Source organism: Pristis pectinata, chromosome 11 (assembly GCF_009764475.1).
Source record: "Pristis pectinata isolate sPriPec2 chromosome 11, sPriPec2.1.pri, whole genome shotgun sequence".
Taxonomy (NCBI): Eukaryota; Metazoa; Chordata; class Chondrichthyes; order Rhinopristiformes; family Pristidae; genus Pristis; species Pristis pectinata.
In genome coordinates this window covers 2,454,816-2,475,347 of record NC_067415.1, presented here as the reverse complement: position 1 = coordinate 2,475,347, position 20,532 = coordinate 2,454,816, and the positions used below count along the sequence as shown (strand labels likewise).

Here is a 20,532-nt window from a genome sequence, read left to right as displayed (position 1 = left end):
CATCTCCAGCTCTGGAATTCTGTTCCTAAATGGCTGCAACTCTTTAAAGGCATTCCTTAAAACCTACCAAATCACCAAGTTTTGGGCCATTTGACCAAAGCTCCTTGAAGCATTAAAGGCATTATATAAGGCAAGTTACTGCTGCTTTTGTATGGTCCACGGAGGCTTCTGTTTAACCACCTGCTCACAGCCACAAACATCAACATAAAATTTAGTGTTTCTTTCACGTCCATGAAAATGTTAATAAAATTTCCTCCAACACACAAGAAGGATTTGGTAATGTTTAAACCCACATCTCTCCTGTTTGGGGACAGTTCAGGAACAGTTCACTATGCCCAAAGACTGGCAGTAGTCTAAGATCCTGATGTCTCTACATGTGCAGATGGTCTGGGCAGTTCAAAGGGAGTGATGCACTGGTGGAGGGAGCAGTGTCAAGGAAATGCTACACTACTAGAGGGGACAGTTCAAAAGGTGCACTCCACTCACAGAAGGGCCAGTACTGAGGGAGCACTGCAGTGTCAGAGGGTCTTCTTTTCTTCTTTCTGGTAACTACAACAATCCAGTATTGAGTTTGCACTGAAGAAACAGAATTGCCCAAAATCTAGAAACTGCCTCTAACTTTGAGACAATTGGCAACCCTACCTGGTGTGACACTGTAAAACCTCTGAGGAATGAAACAACTCCCACCCCAGACATTCTCTCTTCTCCACCCTCCCATTGGGCAGGAGATACAAAAGCCTGAAAGCACGTACCACCAGGCTCAAGGACAGCTTCTATCCTGCTGATATAAGACTATTGAACAGGTCCCCTAGTACGATAAGAGAGACTCGACCTCACAATCTACCTCGTTATGACCTTCCACTTTGTCTGCCTGCACTGCACTCTCTCTGTAACTGTAACACTATTTTGCATTCTGTTATTGCTTGTCTCCGTACTACCTCAATGCACTGATGTGATGAAATGGTCTGCATGGATGGCATGCAAAACAAAGTTTTTCCACTGTACCTTGGTACATGTGACAATAATAAACCAATTTCCAAGTTAATGGTGATTAAACGGGATCAGCATCAAGGTGTATGTTGCACAATTATTGCAGTCCACGTCCTGGGAGTGTGTTATGGGACAGGTGTAGAGGGAGCTTCACCCTGTGTCTGACCCCGGAAGTGTGTGATGGGACGGTGTAGAGGGAGCTTCACCCTGTGTCTGACCCCGGGAGTGTGTGATGGGACAGTGTAGAGGGAGCTTCACCCTGTGTCTGACCCCGGGAGTGTGTGATGGGACAGTGTAGAGGGAGCTTCACTGTTTCTATACCATGTTGCTCCTGCTGTGGGAGTGTGTCAGGAAAATAAAGGATTTGAGTATTAATGGTCAGAGGAAGGTGCCCCTACAAATGCACAGGGTGAAGTATTCACACCAACCCCCGAAAGCCAAGGTAGAATTATTTCCCATACCGTGTAATGGGGAGTAATCAACAAACTGGATTCACAGCACTTTTAATGTAGTAAAATTCCTTAAGGCTCAGAACCATCATCAAACAAAATTTGACACAAAGGCACAGGATGAACACAGGTCAAATATGTAGCTTTAATGAGAAAGTGGAGCGACTGAGGGAGCAAATTGCAGAGCCAAGGACAACATGTAAAAGACACAGCCACCATTGGTTAAGCAAATCAAGTGGGGAATGAGGAGCTAGAAACAGAGGAAGAGACACTTTGGATGATGAAGGAGATTAAAGAGTCAGAGTTGTACAGCACAGAGAAGAACGTGGAAAGATGTTACTAAACTGTAAAGAATGCAGGAAACATTTACAAGGATGCTGCAGGATTTGAGGGATTAAATTATTGGGAGAGGTTGGACAAGCTAGGACTATTCTTTGGAGCATTGGAGGCTGAGAGGTGTATAAAATCATGAGGGGCATAGACAGGGTGAATGCACTCAGTCTTTTTCCCAGGGTTGGGGAATCCAGAACTAGGGGGCATGGGTTTAAGGTGAGACGGGAAATACTTAATAGGAACTTGAGGGGCAACTGTTTTTTGTAAACATAAAGGGAGGTATCTATGTGGAATGAGCTGCCAGAGGAAGTGGTTGAGTCAGGTACAATAACAACTTTTAAAAGACAATTGGACAGGTACATGGGATTGGAAAAGTTTAGAAGGTTATGGGCCAAATGCTGGCAAATGGGACAAGTTTAGATGGGGCATCTTCATCAGCATGGACCAGTTGGGCTGAAGGGCCTGTTTCCATGCTGTGTGACTCTATAACATGAGTATGGTTTACAGTTGGTGGGGTGGGGGGGGGGGGGTTGGCGGGGATGGAAAAGGGAAGAGGAGGATAGATTTGGGGAAGAAGAGTTCTATAATTGAGGTGCTGAAGATCCAAGAGCAAGAATGCAAGGGCAGCAAGGGTGTGCATGTGGTGGGCATGCAATTAGAGACATCACCAGTGCTCATAGTAAAGGTATCACAGCCTCAACAAGTACAGCACACACATCAAAACAATAGCTGCCACTACCTGCTGTATCAATCGTGTTAGCAGTGGTGAGCTCTGCTGGTCAAATATCTTCGATAGTATTTCCAAGCCAGCCAGGACTTTATCAACTTCACTGCAAGGATAAATAAATCTTGAGTCAACAACTGAAAGCTTCAACAACTGCTTGTATGAACCAGGGCATATTATAAGAGCATACAAGCTACTTTAGTGGATTAAGAAAGGGAGAGGCATCTCTACAGTGCCTTTCATGGCCCTTTCAGGTTGGCCAGGTGCTTTATAGCCCATAAAATACTTGCTGCAATGCAGTCACTGTTAAAATGGATGGATGGGCAGGAACTGTGTGGAGTGAGGCTTGCATCACAGCCTGGTACGGAGGCTCCAATGCACAGGATCGCAAGAGGCTGCAGAGGGTTGTAGACTCAGCCAGCTCCATCACGGGCACAACCCTCCCCACCATCGAGGACATCTTCAAGAGGTGGTGCCTCAAGAAGGCAGCATCCATCACTAAAGACCCTCACCATCTGGGACTCGCCCTCTTCACGTTACTACCATCAGGGAGGTGGTACAGGAGCCTGAAGACCCACACTCAACGATCCAGGAACAGATTCTTCCCCTCCGCCATCAGATTTCTGAACGGTCCATGAATACTACATTGTCATTCCTTTTTTGGCACTATTTAATTATTTTTGTAATTTACAGTAATTTTATGTCTTTGCACTTTACTGCCGCTGCAAAACAACACATTTCACGTTATCCAAGTCAGTGATAAAAAGCTGATTCTGAACCAGCGGGACATCTGTTTTTAGTGATGCTGATCAAGAGATAAATACAGATCAGGACATTAGGGTTAACTCCCACGTTATTCTTTGAAATAATGTTCCAGGATCTTTTACAGGAGAGTGGACAAACCTTAAGTTAAATGCACTGGAAGACGATAACTCCAAAAGCGCAGTTGTGCAGAACAATGCACTTGATAATCCAGCATCCAAACTGCAGTACAATGGCTTCAGAGTCAGCATTCAGCTGCCATAACTTGTCCAGTACACTGGACTCCCTCTGTGGGATCTCCAACTTCCCAGCTGAAGAGACAACTGGCACTAACCTGTCACCTTAATTATGGATCATGTACAACCTGAACTCCTGTGGTCCTCAGACAAGACCTTCAGCAACTGAACTTAACAACATAGTCACAGAGTCGTGCAGCACAGAAACAGGCCCTTCGGCCCACCGTGCCATACCCATCCTCACCAATCCCATGTACCTGCAGCAGGTCATTAGTCTTCGATCCTCAGCCATCCAAGTGCTTGTCAGGATGCTGCTTAAATATCATGACAGTACCTGGCTCCACCACCTCTTCAGGCAGCGGATTCCCAACTCCAACTACCCTCCAGATGAAAAAAATTCCCTCTCAGATCCCCTCCAAACCTTAAACCTTAAACCTATGCCCTCATCTTTGAAGGACCACCATGGGGACGTTTTTTTACCCTATCCATCCCCCTCACCCATACACCTCTATCTGGTCACCCCTCAGCCTCCACTGCTACAGGGAAAATAACCCATCCTATCATCACCACTCTCCTTACTTCCCAGATTCCAGCACTAGCAGAGTTTGTTCTCCCTTGTCTCCCTCCAACCCCTGTCTCCACCTTCACCCACTCTTAGCTCCATCTTACTCCTTTTCTGTCTGCCTCCATCTATCATGACCCCCAACTCTACCCCTCCCCGTCGCTAGCTGGCTCAATCAGCCAGTCATCCTTCAACATCCCCTCCCCGGTCCACCAATCACCATTGGCCCCCTCTCCTCTTTATACTGACTATTTCCCCTCTCAGCCCTGTTGCAGGGCCTTGACCTGAGCTGTCGACAATCCCACCTCCCCCCCCCACCCCCACGCTGCTCGACCCATTGTGTTAGAGTCACAGAGCAATACAGCACAGATACAGGCCCTTCAGCCCAACCAATCCATGCTGACCACGGTGCCCACCCAGCTAGTCCCAATTTCCTGTGTTCAGCCCATATCCCTCGAGCCCCACCCCTCCATTTGTCTATCCAAGTGCTTCTTAAATGATACTACGGTACCTGCCTCACCCACTTCCTCTGGCAGCTCGTTCCATATACTCACCACCCTCTGCGTGAAAAAGTTGCCCCTCAGGTTCCTTTTAAATCATTCCCCTCTCACCCTGAACCTATACCCCCCAGTTTTGGACTCCCCTACCCTGGGGAAAAGACCGTTACCGTCCACCTTATCTAAACTTTTCTATAAGGTCGCCCCTCATTCTCCTACGTTCCAAGAAATAAAGACCCAGCCTGGCCAACCTCTCCCTATAACTCAGGCCCACTAGTCGTGGCAACATCCTCAAATTTTTCCTGCACCCTTTCCAGTTTAACCACATCTTTCCTATAACAGGGTGACTAAAACTGTGCACAGTGCTCCAAGTGTGGCCTCACCAGTGACTTGTACAACTGCAACAATGTCCCAACTCCTATACTCCAGCAGATTTTGTTGCCCCAGCCTATCCAGTCGCTCCTTATAAATATAATGTTCTAAATGCAGGCAGTATCCTGAATCACGTCTGCACCCTCTCCAGTGCAACCTGTGTGTTATCTCAGCCACTGACAAATACGTTGATGGACAACCAATCTTTGAGGAAACACTTGTACTTAAAGCACAGCCATGTCGGCAACAAGACCATCTTGACAAGTCTGCATATAACCACTTTGGAGGAGAAGGGATGGCTGGCGGGAAGAAGGCAATTCTTTTAGCTTGACCATATCTAAGGGGACAGGGTTACATGAGAGAGTAGCAGCTGGTGCTCACCTCCCCGACAACAGTTAGCCCTGGCTGATTCTTTGCTCGGTTTCACTGCCTTTCATCCAGGTGCTCTTCCTGAACAAAAATCACAGGATGATAACAGAACATAGGAGTCCTTTGGCGCAATTAATCTCACTTCTGTGATCCACCCCTACACACTGGCGAATGCCCCCTTTCAGTGCTTAAACAAAATTTTCTTCGTGGGACAGGGGACATTGCAGATTACGCCCGGAAAGAGGACAAGAGTAAGTGGGTAACTCTCACAAAGCATCAACGATAACCAATGTTTCTGTACTAAGTACAAGGTAATGTTAGCCACATTCTGAGCTCACAAGAGGGAGGACACAGAGGGAATGTAAAGATAGCTCGGGCAGGTATGCTGACAGCTGGATACAAGGGATGGGACCAACTCGCTGTTCCCTCCAAGCCAAGAATCACAGGGACTGAGAGAGGCTTTGGTTTGAGAGAAGCATGGCTCTGTGCTCAGATTGCTCTTGCCCTGTGTGCAGCTGCAACAACACATGAATCATTTCCTCTCCTCGGCCTGTGGCTGAGCTCCGAACACTGGTGCTTTTCTCCACACCGAGCCTGGGCAACTGAAGCAGACGACAACGCCAGAGTAAGCGGAAAAACCGGCTCCATTTTGTTTCCAGGCAAGTGCGTCCATCTCTCACCCTTTCTGCTTTGCTTGCAAATCAACGTCAAAACAATCTCAAGGACAGCAGACCCAGAGTTCTTTCAGGCACTCTCTGGTACTTCAAAGAAGTGGCAACCCTTTGCTTGCAAGCTCAGACAAGGAGCGTCAGCAAACTACAAGGTACTCCGTTCCTACTGCCTTCCATAATCAGAGCACCACGCAATGCTCCTCAATGTGCTGACAAGCAAAGGGAGATGCTATCAGGCTCCACACCACAAATAAACCTTCATCTTTTCCTCCGGTGTCTAGGCATCCCCAGGATGTGCGCATCCTCTGTGGTCAACTCGTTCATACTGCTGCCAAAGGGACAGTGTTCCAAAACTAACTGCAGTTTGCAGCCCAGAACAAGATCGAGTTAGGGATTGACCAGTTGAGACACCGAAGTTGAACAGCACCTGTGAAACCAAACCTCATTCTCATTTCTGGAACTGGGAGAGAATCTCTCTTTCAGGACAACCACTTTATCACCTGTCACTCTCTCACCTTTCACTTCTAAAAACAAGCTCCATTTTATCACATAGCACTCAGAGCAGAACAGGCCACAAGACCATTTGCACCAGCGCAGCCAGTGAATGAAGCCATGACTGATCCTCTGCCACTTCCCCAGCTCCCTACAAGTTCTTTATGAGTCCAAAATTCTGTCAGATTCAGCTCTGAATTTCCTTGAGGATTGAAGAAACCTTCTCTGACCTTTGAGTAGAGAATTCCAAACATTCACAACACAGTGAATGAGGACATTTCTCATGTCCTAAATAACCAGCCTGGATGGACAGTCTGTCATTTCACCAAGGAAAGAACATCTCAGCATCCACCCTGCATAGTGCTCAGAATTTTTCATGTCTCAGTACAACCTGGATATTGGAATTAGAGTAAAGGGAGGGAGAGCCCCTCTAACCGTTACACGAAGCCTACCTGTTCAGCCTCTTGCAGGATGTCACTAAGGCTTTATTGAGGTGCGGGAGGGTGGTAGCACCTGCCTTTACCGCCTCCAGATCCAACACGTAGCTCGCCTTCAAGTACTCGTGGGACATGGTGGTCATCCCATTGGCCGCACTGTGCAGAGAATGAAAACTGGATGAGAAGGAAGAACTACACCAAGAATTAACAGTCATACTCGCAGAGCTGTGTAGTACTGAGTGCAGCGACAAGCAAATAGGTTCAAATTAAACTCCTTTCGTTTGACAGTGCCGCAGTTAAATGTACATTTCCTGAAGGTGGTTAACACAGTAAACAGAACAACAGTTGCCAAGTCTAGAACTGGATAAGGAATTTGAGAAGAGGAATAAACTGTTCTGCAATCCTACTAATCCATGACCCAACTCTTTAAACCCAACTTTTCTTGATATAACTTAATGCCTTGGTTCCATAAAAATCTATCAATTGACTTTAGATTAAAAGGTTTGTGGGAGAGAGCTCCAAACTTCTACCATCTACCATCTCCTGCACAGAGAAAGGTTTCCCAACTTCGATCCTGAATGGCCTGGCTCTAATTTTCAGGCCCCTCTTCTTCAGCCCCAGACTCCCCAATCAATGGCAACAGTTTCTTTCTATTCATCTGATATCCTGAAAACTACAATCAAATCAATCCTTAACCTTGTAAATTCTACTGCCACAACAGGGCTACAGCAGACGCAATCTCACTAGCTCTCCACTCTGCTTCGGAGCACCTAGACAATGGCGAAACATACCTCAGGCTGCTGCTTATCAATTATAGCTTGGTATCCAACACCACCATCCCCTCAGTACTGATCACCAAGCTTCAAAACCTGCTCCTCTGTACCTCCCTCTGCAAATGGATCCTCGACTTCCTTATCGGGAGACCACAGTCAGTGCGGATTGGTCATAACATCTCCACCTCGCTGACAATCAACACAGGTGCACCTCAAGGATGCGTGCTCAGCCCACTACTCTACTCTCTCTGCACACATGACTGTGTGGCTAGACACAGCTCAAACGCCATCTATAAATTCGCCGATGACACCATTGTTGTTGGTGGAATCTCAGATGGCAATGAGGTGTGTAGAGAAGTGAAGTAGATCGGTTGAGTGGTGTTACAACAACAACCTCGCACTCAGCGTCAGCAAGACCAAGGAAATGATTGTGGACTTCAGGAAGGGGAAGTGGGGAGAACACACACCAGTCCTCACTAATGGGGTCAGCGGTGGAAAGGGTGAGCAGCTTCAAGTTCCTGGGCGTCAACATCTCAGAGGATCTATCCTGGGCCCAACACATTGATGCAATCACGAAGGCGGCACGCCAGCAGCTCGACTTCATTAGGAGTTTGAGGAAATTTGGAATGTCACCAAAGACTCCTACAAATTTCTACAGATGTACGGTGGAGGGCATTCTGACTGGTTGCATCACAGCCTGGTATGGAGGCGCGGGCAGTTTAAAAAGCATGTACAGAAAAAAGAAAAGAAACTTCGGAGACTTCGTGGGCTTCACTTTGGAGCAGATAAGTTTTTCTTTATCTTTTTATTAGGGTTTTAAGTATAAGGCTTAGTTTTTAATAGGGTTGTAATTTATTAGGGTTAGTGTTTTTTTTATAAGGGTGTAAAAGTTTTAAGTGGTAGAGTGGGGGCTGGACTGTGCGGGCGTGACACAGGCAGTGTAAAAAGCCAACTGCCATATCCAGCGGGCAGCGTCAGAGCGGGCAGCGGAGTGACAGGTAGCAGAGTGTTCTGGGCTTTGGCTCAAGAGGCTTCAGTGTAAAAGGGCGAGGAAAGGTAGGTGACTTGAGTTAAGGAAGGAGTATGAGTGTGGTTTCCTGTACTCGGTGTCAGATGTGGGAGTTCCCGGAGTCTCCCTGCCTCCGGGAGGGCTACATCTGCACCCGGTGTGTCGAGCTGCAGCTCCTGAGGGACCGTGCTAGGGAACTGGAGATGCTGCTCGATGACCTACATCTGGTCAGGGAGATTGAGGAGGTGATAGAAAGGAGTTATAGGCAGGTGGTCACACCAGGAACATCGGAATCAGGCAATTGGGTCACAGTCAGGAGGGGGAAGGGAAAGGGGAAGGAGAAGAGTCAGGTACTAGAGAGTACCCCTGTGGCCGTACCCCTTGACAATAAGTACTCCTGCTTGAGTACTGTTGGGGGAGACAGCCTACCTGGGGGAAACAACAGTGGCAGTGTCTCTGGCACAGAGTCCAGCCCTGTGGCTCAGATGGGTAGGGAAGGAGTGAGGAGGGCACTAGTGATGGGGGACTCTATAGTTAGGGGGGCAGACAAGAGATTCTGTGGACGCAGGAAAGAAACTTGGAAGGTAGTTTGCCTCCCAGGTGCCAGGGTCTGGGATGTTTCTGATTGCGTCCAAGATATCCTGGAGAACAGCCAGAGGTCGTGGTACATATTGGTACCAACGACATAGGTAGGGAAAGGAATGAGGTCCTGAAAAGAGACTATAGAGAATTAGGAAGGAAGTTGAGAAGCAGGACCTCAAAGGTAGTGATTACTGCCTGTGCTAAGCGACAGTGGGTATAGGAACAGAATGAGGAGGAGGTTAAATGCGTGGTTGAGGGATTGGAGTAAGGAGCAGGGATTCAGTTTTCTGGATCATTGGGGCCTCTTTTGGGGCAGGTATGACCTGTTCAAAGAGGACGGGTTGCACTTGAATCCCAGGGGGACCAACAAACTGGCGGGGAGGTTTGCTAAGGCTACTGCGGAGAGTTTAAACTAGAATTGTTGGGGGGTGGGATCCATACTGGAGAGACTGGGGAAGAGGTGTTTGGCTCTCAAATAGAGGAGTCCAGGAGTAAGTACCCTAGGCAGGTGATAGAGAAGGGACGTGTTCAGACAGGCTTGAGACGTGTCTATTTTAATGCAAAGGGTGTTGTGAACAAAGCGGATAGAGCTTGGATCGATACTTGCAGCTCTGATGTGGTGGCCATTATGGAGACTTGGATGGCTCCAGGGCTGGAATGGTTGATTCAAGTGCCGGGTTTTAGATGTTTCAGGAAGGACGGGGGGAGGCAAGAGAGGTGGGGGAGTGGCACCGATCAGAGATAGTGTCACGGCTGTGGAAAAGGTGGACATTGTGAAGGGATTGTCTATGGAGTCTCTGTGGGTGGAGGTTAGGACCAGGAAGGGGTTGATAACGGTGCTGAGTGTTTTTTTTATATATAGGTCACCCAATAGTGACAGGGTTATTGAGGAGCAGATAGGGAAGCAGATCCTAGAAAGGTGCAAGAATAACAGAGTTGTTGTGATGGGGGACTTTAATTTCCAAACATCGATTGGCATCTCCAGACAGTGAGGGGTTTAGATGGGGTGGAGTTTGTTAGGTGTGTTCAGGAAGGGTTCTTGACACAGTATGTAGATAGACCTACAAGAGGAGAGGCTGTGCTTGATTTGATATTGGGTAATGAAGCTGGTCGGGTGTCAGATCTCTCAGTGGGTGAACATTTTGGTGATAGTGATCATAATTCTATCTCCTTTATGTTAGCACTGGAGAGGGATAGGAACAGACAGGCTAGAAAGGTGTTTATTGGAGTAAGGGGAATTATGAGGCTCTCAGGCAGGAAATTGTTAGATTAAATTGGGAACAGATGTTCTCTGGGAAAAGTACAAAAGATATGTGGCAAATATTCAGGGGATATTTGTGTGGAGCTCTGCACAGACATGTTCCGATGAGACAGGGGAGTCCTGACAGGATACAGGAACCGTGGTGTACAAAGGCTATAATAAATCTAGTCAAAAGGAAAAGAAAAGCATACAAAAGGTACAGAGAGCTAGGTAATGTTAGAGATCTGGAGGAGTACAAGGCTAAAAGGAAGGAACTTAAGAAAGAGATTAGGAGAGCCAGAAGGGGATATGAGAAGGCCTTGGTGGGCAGGATTAAGGAAAACCCCAAGGCGTTCTACAAGTATGTGAAGAGTAAGAGGATGAGATGCGAAAGGATAGGGCCTATCAAGTGCAGCAGTGGGAAAGTGTGTATGGATCCGGAAGAAATAGCGGAGGCACTTAATGAATACTTTACGTCAGTATTCACCACGGAAGATCTGGGGGATTGTAGTGGAGACTTGCAGCGGCCTGAAATGCTTGAGCATGTAGATATTAGAAAAGAGGTGGTGCTGAAACTTTTGGAAAGCATCAAGTTAGATAAGTCGCCGGGACCAGATGAGATGTACCCCAGGTTGCTGTGGGAGGCGAGGGAGGAGATTGCGGAGCCTCTGACGATGATCTTTGTGTCATCCATGGAGACGGGAGAGATTCTGGAAGATTGGAGGGTTGCAGATGTTGTTCCCTTATTCAAGAAGGGGAGTAGGGATAGCCCAGGAAATTATAGACCGGTGAGTCTTACCTCAGTGGTTGGTAAGCTGATGGAGAAGATCCTGAGGGGCAGGATTTATGAACATTTGGAGAGGTATAATATGATTAGGAATAGTCAGCATGGCTTTGTCAAGGGCAGGTCCTGCCTTACGAGCCTGATTGAATTTTTTGAGGATGTGACTAAGCACATCGATGAAGGGAGAGCAGTAGATGTAGTGTATATGAATTTCACCAAGGCGTTTGATAAGGTACCCCATGCGAAGCTTATGGAGAAGGTGAGGAGACATGGGATCCAAGGGGACTTTGCAGTGTGGATCCAGAACTGGCTGGCCCACAGAAGGCAAAGAGTGGTTGTTGAAGGGTCGTATTCTGAGTGGAGGTCGGTGACCAGTGGTGTACCTCAGGGATCTGTACTGGGACCCTTACTATTTGTGATTTTTATAAACAACCTGGATGAAGAAGTGGAGGTGTGGGTTAGTAAGTTTGTGGATGACACGAAGGTTGGGGGTGTTGTGGATAGTTTGCAGGGCTGTCAGAGGTTACAGAGGGACATAGATAGGATGCAGAGTTGGGCTGAGAAGTGGCAGATGCAGTTCAACCCAGATAAGTGTGAAGTGGTTCATTTTGGTAGGTCAAATATGTTGGCGGAATATAGTATTAATGGTAGGACTCTTGGCAGTGTGGAGGATCAGAGGGACCTTGGGGTCTGAGTCCATAGGACACTCAAAGTGGCTGCGCAGGTTGACTCTGTGGTTAAGAAGGCATATGGTGTATTGTCCTTCATCAATCAGGGGATTGAATTTAGGAGCCGTGAGGTATTGTTGCAGCTATATAGGTCCCTGGTCAGACCCCACTCTTGTACTGTGCTCAGTTCTGGTCGCGTCACTACAGGAAAGATGTGGAAGCCATAGAGAGGGTGCAGAAGAGATTTACAAGGATGCTGCCTGGAATGCGGAGCATGCCTTATGAAAGCAGGTTGAGGGTAATCGGCCTTTTCTCCTTGGAGAGACAGAGGATGAGGGGGGACCTGATTGAGGTGTATAAAATGATGAGAGGTATTGATAGGATAGATAGTCAGAGGCTTTTCCCCAGGGCTGAATTGGAGGCCACAAGAGGACATAGGTTTAAGGTGCTGGGGAGTAGGTACAGAGGAGATGTCAGGAGAAAGTTTTTTTACTCAGAGAGTGGTGAGTGTGTGGAATGGGCTGCCGGCAACGGTGGTGGAGGCGGATACGATAGGGTCTTTCAAGAGACTGTTGGATAGGTACATGGAGCTGAGAAAAATAGAGGGCGATGGGTAAACCTAGTAATTTCTAGGGTCGGGACATGTTCGGCACAGCTTTGTGGGCCGAAGGGCCTGAATTGTGCTGTAATTGTTCTATGTTCTCGACTTAACCAGCTCCATCACAGGCACAACCCTCCCCACCATCGAGGACATCTTCAAGAGGCAGTCCCTCAATGCGGCAGCATCCATCACTGAGGACCCTCACCATCCGGGACATGTCCTCTTCTCGTTACTACCATCAGGGAAGTACAGAAGCCTGAAGAGCCACAGTCAACGATTCAGGAACAGTTTCTTCCCCTCCGCCATCAGATTTCTGAATGATCCATGAACACTACCTCACTATTCCTCTTTTTGCACTATTTATTTTTGTAATGTGCAGTAATTTTATGTCTTTGCACTGTACTGCTGCCACAAAACAACAAATTTCATACTAAGTCAGTGATAATAAATCTGATTCTGCTTCTAGGATCCTAGTTTCTGTGATCCTCTTCATTATTTAACCTCATCTCTCATTATTTGGAGCTCAAACACCATGCTGGTAAATCTATGTTACATTTCAAGGCCAACGTGACCCTCCTCAGGTGTCATTGCAGTGCTCTACATGTTACCTAACCAGGCTTCTACCCAATGTATTTTAGTACTCTAGACATTTGAAGGTCAGCATTTTCTGGAATAGCCATAGAAAGGTCTATTCCTAGAAAACAACAATATTCATGATACTGGACGGAGGTACATGGACCCCAGGTTGAAAATCAAATAACTGCGATGCAAATAATGAAGATTGTGTGTTCAAACTGTTATAATCTAAGCCAACATACCAAGAGAGTGCAGCCCCATTCATCGTCAGAGTTGTACAGCATAGAAACAGGCCCTTCGGCCCACTACATCCATGCTGACCTTTTTGTCCATCTACACTAAGCCGACTTACCTGCATTTGGTCCATATCCTTCTATACCTTGCCTATTTGCATCTAAATGTCTCTCAAACACAGTGACTGTATCTGATTCCACCACTTCCTCTGGCAGCAAGTTCCAGATATCAACCTCTCTCTGTGTAACATCAGCTCCCCTGTAAAACTCCTTCCTCTCACTTTAAACCTATGCCCTCTTGTTTTTGATATCCCTACCATGGGAAAAAGATTTTGACCATATATCCCATCTATGCCTCTCATAATTTTATACACCTCTGTCAGGTCCCCCCTCAGCCCCCTTCGCTCCAGGGAACACAAGCCCAGCCTGTCCAATCTGTCCCCATAACTGAAGTCCTCCAATCCAGGCAACGTCCTGGTGAATCTCATCTGCACTCTCTCCAGCGCAACCACATCCTTCCATAGTGTGGGAACCAGAACTGTCAGTGCGGCCTAACCAATGTTTTGTAAAGTTGCAACATGACACCCCATTTCTTGTATTCTGTGCCCTGACCTATGAAGGCAGGCATGCCATAAGCCTTCTTCAGCACCATTCAACACATTTTGCCACTTTCAGAGAACTGTGGACTTGGAGCTCTCGGTCCACCTGTTCATCAACATTCCTTAGCACCCTACCATCCCTCCGCCTCCTATCACCAAGCCAATTTTGGATCCAATTAGCCAGCTTGCCTTAGAACCCATGAGCCTCAACATTCTGGATGAACGGCCCACGAACACTACCTCACTATTCCTCTTTATGCACTATTTAGTTTTGTAATTTGTAGTAATTTTGTGTCTTTGCACTGTACTGCTGCCACAAAACAACAAATATCATATCATCTAAGTCAGTGATAATAAATCTGATTCTGCTTCTAGGACCCTAGTTTCTGTGATTCTCTTCATTACCTAAACTCACCTCTCATTATTTGGAGCTCCATGCAGGACCTTGTCAAACACCTTACAATAGTCCACATAGGCAGCATTTACTACCCTGCCTTCATTAATCTCCTTTGTTCAAAGGAAATCCTGTCTCACCAATTTGAGTTTGAGAGGTAGCAAAGCTACACTGACTTGCCCTAATCAGCCCCTGCCTCTCCAAATACACATAAACCCTGTCCCTTAGGGTTTTCTGCAATAATTCCCCTACTACTCACCTAAGGCTCATTGGCCTACTGTTGTCTGGCTTATCCCTGCTACTCTTAGAAACATAGAAAACCTACAGCACAATTCAGGCCCTTCGGCCCACAAAGCTGTGCCGAACATGTCCCTACCCTAGAAATTACTAGGCTCACCCATAGCCCTCTATTTTTCTCAGCTCCATGTACCTATCCAACAGTCTCTTAAAAGACCCTATCGTATCCGCCTCCACCACCGTTGCCAGCAGCCAATTCCACACACTCACCACTCTCTGAGTAAAAAACTTACCCCTGACATCTCCTCTGTATCTACTTCCCAGCACCTTAAACCTATGTCCTCATGGCAACCATTTCAGCCCTGGGAAAAAGCCTCTGACTATCCACCCAATCAATGCCTCTCATCATCTTATATACCTCCATCAGGTCACCCCTCATCCTCCGTCGCTCCAAGGAGAAAAGGCCGAGTTCCCTCAACCTGCTTTCATAAGACATGCTCCGCATTCCAGGCAGCATCCTTGTAAATCTCCTCTGCACCCTTTCTATGGCTTCCACATCCTTCCTATAGTGAGGTGACCAGAACTGAGCATAGTACTCTAAGTGAGGCCTGATCAGGGTCCTATACAGCTGCAACAATACCTCTCGGCTCCTAAATTCAATTCCACGATTGATGAAGGACAATACACCATATGCCTTCTTAACCACAGAGTCAACCTGTGCAACTGCTTTGAGTGTCCTATGAACTCGGACCCCAAGATCCCTCTGATCCTCCACACTGCCAAGAGTCCTACCATTAATACTATAATCTGCCATCGTATTTGACCTACCAGAATGAACTACTTCACACTTATCTGAGTTGAACTGCATCTACCACTTCTCAGCCCAACTTTTTAACAACTCTTAAACAAAGGAACAACATTAGCTATCCTCCAGTCTCCTGGTGCCTCGTCTGTAGTTAACAAAGATGCAAAAATCTCCATCCGAGTCCCAGCAACCTCCTTCCTTGTTTCCCCATAGTATTTTGGGATAGATCTGATCTAGCCTTGTGGATTTATCCATGATTGAGAGCCAAGACATCCAACATCTCTACCTTGCTCCATGACATGCTCCAGACTATCAACGTATCTCTCCCTGAACTCATTACCCTCCATGTCCTCCTCCTTAGTGAATGTAGGACCTCACCCTTATTGGGTGGCGACACACACTGATTATCCCATTGGTCCCCTAGGGACCCACTCTTTCCTGAGCTACCCTCTTGCTCCGAACATAGAATGATTTGGGAACCTCGTTAATCTTGCCTGTCAGGAATGTTTAAGGCCTCTTTTTGCCCTCCTAATTTCCATAGGTACTCTTCTAACTCTCGATATTCCTCAAGGGACTCACTTTATTCTATTGTCTATACTTGTCATATGCTTATTTTTCTGTTCAAACCTTCAATATCCTTTGACATCCAAGGTTCCCTAATCTTACCATCTTTGCCCTTAACCCTTAACACAACATCCTGGCCCTGAATTCCTACTGAGTCTTGTTTAAAAGACTCCAGTTTGTCAGATGTTTTAGCCACAAGCATTTGCTCCCAGTCTACATTCATCAGGTCCTCCCTTGCGTTATCCATTTTGGACCTCATGGTTGATGTAAAAAAATCCTGTTGTGAAGACTGACGATCAGGGAGTTCACCCCTTACCCCTAAGTACCACTATCGCAGGTCAGACGCACACACACATGCTCCTAGTCTGTACGTCCAGGATGCCACCCTCTCAAGTTCCATCCAGGGAGCAGGTCATTCGTTATTTATTGGGGAATCCTATGAAGACGAGGTGATAGAGGGGAGGAGCCAGGAGACAAGGCTCCTGTGGGGAGATTTTCCAGTCTGTTTGCCCTTCTCATCCTCCATTTGCACTGCTGGTGGTCAGTAAACACCAAAATCGGATTAAGCTGGGAAACTGATCTCTGGTGCTGCAGTTACAGTGCTCTCAGAAACCACAGACACTGGATTCAGGCTCACTGGCAGCGACATTCCACAGGGAACAATGGGTGGGCTTCAGCAAGCTGCCAGACCAGGGTCTAATCAAGGGGACCAGACCTAAAAGCCACAGAAAGCAACACTTAAATGACTCGCCTCTTATCGGAACTGTGGTGAAGAGAAAGCCACAGAAACAAATACTCCACCCCTTCCCAGCACATCACAGCTCAGCTACAGTGTTCATTTTTGCTTCAGTAGCACCCACTGACAGAAGCCGTCTCTGCCCCACTTCTGCTCATCAGCTGCAGTAACCCTCGTGTGCACCACTTAGGATCAGGTTTTTCCAGATTTTGCAGACACAAGAGACTACAGATGCTGGAACTTGGAGCGACAAACAATCTGCTGGAGGAACTCAGCAGGTAGAGCGGTATCTGGGGTGGGGGGGGATGGCGACAAGTGAAGGAGTTGTCAACATTTCGGGTTGAAGTCCCACCCTTAGGACTGTCCTGACACAGAGTTTCAACCTGAAACACCGACAATTCCTTTCCCCGCATTGATGCTGCTTGACCCGCTGAGTTCCTCCAGAAGATTTTTTGTGCGTTTCCCCAGAGTTTTCCTGGTCAACCTCCCATCGGACAAACTCCAGTTCATCCAAACTCCATGCGGGCTGCTCCCAGAACACTCTACACAAAAGATGCATTTCACTGCGTGTTTCAATATACATGTGACTAATAAAGATATCTTATGTTCTAACTCATACCATCCTAGTCAAACATCATCATCTTCTTCGGGAAGTCCTTCAGGATCAAGGATGACTTGTTTCCATTCTGGTCAAGTGGGTTCCGAGGTGGCCGATATAGGAATCGCAGAGTCTTCCACAGATGGGGCAGGAGGGGGCCATTAGGGTGGACAATTTGTGAGGTGGTTCACTCCTTCCTTCAATGTGTAGGGTGTCTGGGTACTCCCAGTGCACGGTCTCAAGGTTTGAGATCCCATCCAAAATTCCCCTTCTCCACTTTTAGTGGTCACTGGCCAAAGATTCCCAGGAGTCGGTGGGGACTATGCACTTCTTCACGGATACTTTGAGCAGAACAGTGAATTTTTTCCTCTGTCTGCCTGGTAATCTCTTCCCATGACTAAGCTTGGAATGGAATGTTTGTTTCGGGAATCTGGTGTTAAGCGTGTGAACAACATATCCTACTGGGTGCAACCAGGTCTCAATGCGGGGGATATTGGCCTGGAAATGGTCACTGATGTTGGTTTACTTATCCTTCCAGTGCATTTGGTGGATTTTGTAGAGACATGGTTGGTGGAGCTTTTCCCAGGACCGTCAGATGCTTGCTGAAGGTAGTCCAGGTCTCAAGAGGTCTGTAGGAAGGCAGAGATCACTGCTATCCAGTTTTGTGTCAGGTCTGAGACTTTGAGCCTCAAATACTCTCTCTCTCTCTATTGATCAAAGGCTGTGCTGGCCAATTTTATTATCAACGTCCACCTTTGTTGAGTGGTGGCTTCTGACTGGCGGAAAGCAGTACAGGGCTTCATCAGCCATTATAAATTGCCTTCTTCAACCTCGCTAAAGCCTTTGATCAAACGTCACCCGAGTGGTCATTGGCCTCCACTGACTGCCAGTCTGATGGTGTATTCATTTTCAAATTCACATGTACGGGCTTCTCACTCTCCCTCTCTGTAACCTGCCCATCCCTACAACCCATCAAAGTATCTGTGCTCTTCCAATTCTGGCCTCTTGTACATCTCCTGATTCTAATCACTCCACCAATGGAAACTGCTTCCAGCTGCCTCAGAACTTTTCTTTTTGCTACCTCAATGTACTCATGTAAGGCATGATCTGTCTAGACAGCCTGCAAACAAAGTTCTTCACTGCACCTTGGTACATGTGACAATAATAAACCAATCCAATACACAGAAGATTAGTGGGGAAATGGGATTGCTCTTTGAGTTGCCACAGACTTGATAGGCTGGATGGCCTCCTATGTAATAAGCCCCTGTCCTCACAGATATTGTCTGTACCTCTGTGCTGGCTGTGGAGGAGTCCATCACCATTGATCTCAGACAGAAACCTCTCCACAGATCTCTGGCCATAGCTCCTTCCTGACTTGTGCACAGCTCGCCTCTGTGTCCATCAAAGCTTCATTGTGCTTGGTCTCGCTGGGCCTGCTCCAAGGTTAGTTTCTGGGCCAGGGTCATCTCCTTCTCACGTCAGGTGTCACAACACTGACACGGCTGTGACCGTCACCCCGACCTGTTTGTCTGGTGCTCGGGGTGTCTCACCAGCAACTGCTCGGTGCAGACTGGGGTTAAGCAATGCTGTGTCATCACCCTACACTGTCTTGCTGCAACTGTCCTTCTCTAGCAAGCTGCAGTGGAGCTAATCTACAGGGCCATCAGCAACTTCAACCTCTACTCCAGAACCCAGTGCACAGTCTCAACACTCCAGCTTTAGTGAGCTTGATTCCACATGCACACAAAGTTTTTCACTGTATCTCTGTACATGTGATAATAATAAACCAACACCAATACCATCACAGCCAACAGCTTTGACCAAGCTTTGGGGCCTCTCTCATTATGTCACATGTCGGTCACCCTCAAAAGGTTTGGTTGATAAGTCTTCCATGAAGTAACATGGTATTTTTTTTTTAAAAACCAGACTGAACTCAGGACCAGAACGTATTGTTAATGCAGCTGCAAAAAGCAGCCTCCTGGACTGGCAAGGTCAGAATTCGTCAGCCATCTACAGCTGGCATAAGGAGGGGCAGTTGCAGTGGTAAGCTGTTGAGCCACCATGACAGTTTCTTACAATCAACTGTTTTGTTGAGAGGTTATGTTGATGCATGTATTTGCCGGATGTGGGCAGTATTTACTGTCCATCCTGCAGCGCATTCGAGAAGATGCCAGCTTCTTGACTCACTGCACTACTGGGCTGCAAGGTTCTGTATTTAGAACCTGAAGCGATATCAAGCTTGATAAAAATCAAGCAATCACACAGGATGGTGTCACACAGAAACCTGAGCCAGCAAGGACCCAAGATGTCTTCTGAGAAGGGCTTTCGAGTACCAGCTGGGTTTTGTGATGAGCCAGCAGCTCAGGATCACATTTACTGGAACCAGCTTTTAACTTTGAAATTTAAAAATTTCTAATCATGATGGGTTTTGAAGTCTGCATTATTAACCTAGGCCTTTAGATGATTGATGAGGATGTTACCGGGACTGGAGGGCTTGTGTTATAAAGAGAGAGTGGATAGGTTGGGACTGTTTTCTCTGGAGTGGAGGAGGCTGAGGGGGTGACCTTATAGGGGTTTATAAGATCATGAGGGGTACAGATAAGGTGGATGGTCACAGTCTCCCAGGGCAGTGGAGTCTCAAACTAGATGGCATTAGTTTAAGATGAGAGGGGAAAGATTTATAAGGGAACTGGGGGGGAGGAAACGACTTTTTCCACACAGAGGGTGGTGGGTGTATGGAACGAGCTGCCAGCGGAAGTGGTAGAGGTGGGTTCGATTACAGTGGTTAAAAGACATTTGGACAGATCCATGGATAGGAGAGGTTTAAGGCATGTGGGCCAAATGGGACCAGCTCAAACATATTGGTCGGCATGAATGGGTGGGGCTGAAGGGCCTGTTTCTGTACAACTATGACTATTAATACCCCAGCAATGCAAGCACAGTACCATCCATGGTATTACAAATCACATCCAGCCTCACAATAATTCTAGAAGTCTTAACAATTCGTTACTTGCCATTCTCTTTGATCAAGAAATTACTCTGCTTAAACCCTTTTACAATTTACTCTGAGGCAACTTGGCTTTCCTTCATTAATGGCACTTGATTCGGAGTTGTCATGTGGTCACAAATCAAGAAAGTTAACACCCTCAAAAGGAGGGGAGAGTGAAAGATTAGCACAGGAAATAAACTGCTTCTGTGAGATGTGAACATGACACTTCCATCACGGTGAGCAGGTTCCA

General features: G+C 47.0%; 1 protein-coding gene across 1 annotated transcript in view; it reads right to left on the bottom strand.

Moving 5' to 3' along the window:
- The window catches only part of inppl1a (inositol polyphosphate phosphatase-like 1a), a 172,149-nt gene that overhangs the window by 66,904 nt on the left and 84,713 nt on the right, over positions 1–20,532 (bottom strand). The window contains exons 5-6 of the mRNA XM_052025624.1: positions 6,910–7,050; positions 2,512–2,602 (exon numbers count right to left, since the gene is read on the bottom strand). Of these exons, the coding sequence (XP_051881584.1) occupies positions 2,512–2,602; positions 6,910–7,050 (232 nt within the window). The remainder of the gene's footprint in view (positions 1–2,511; positions 2,603–6,909; positions 7,051–20,532) is intronic.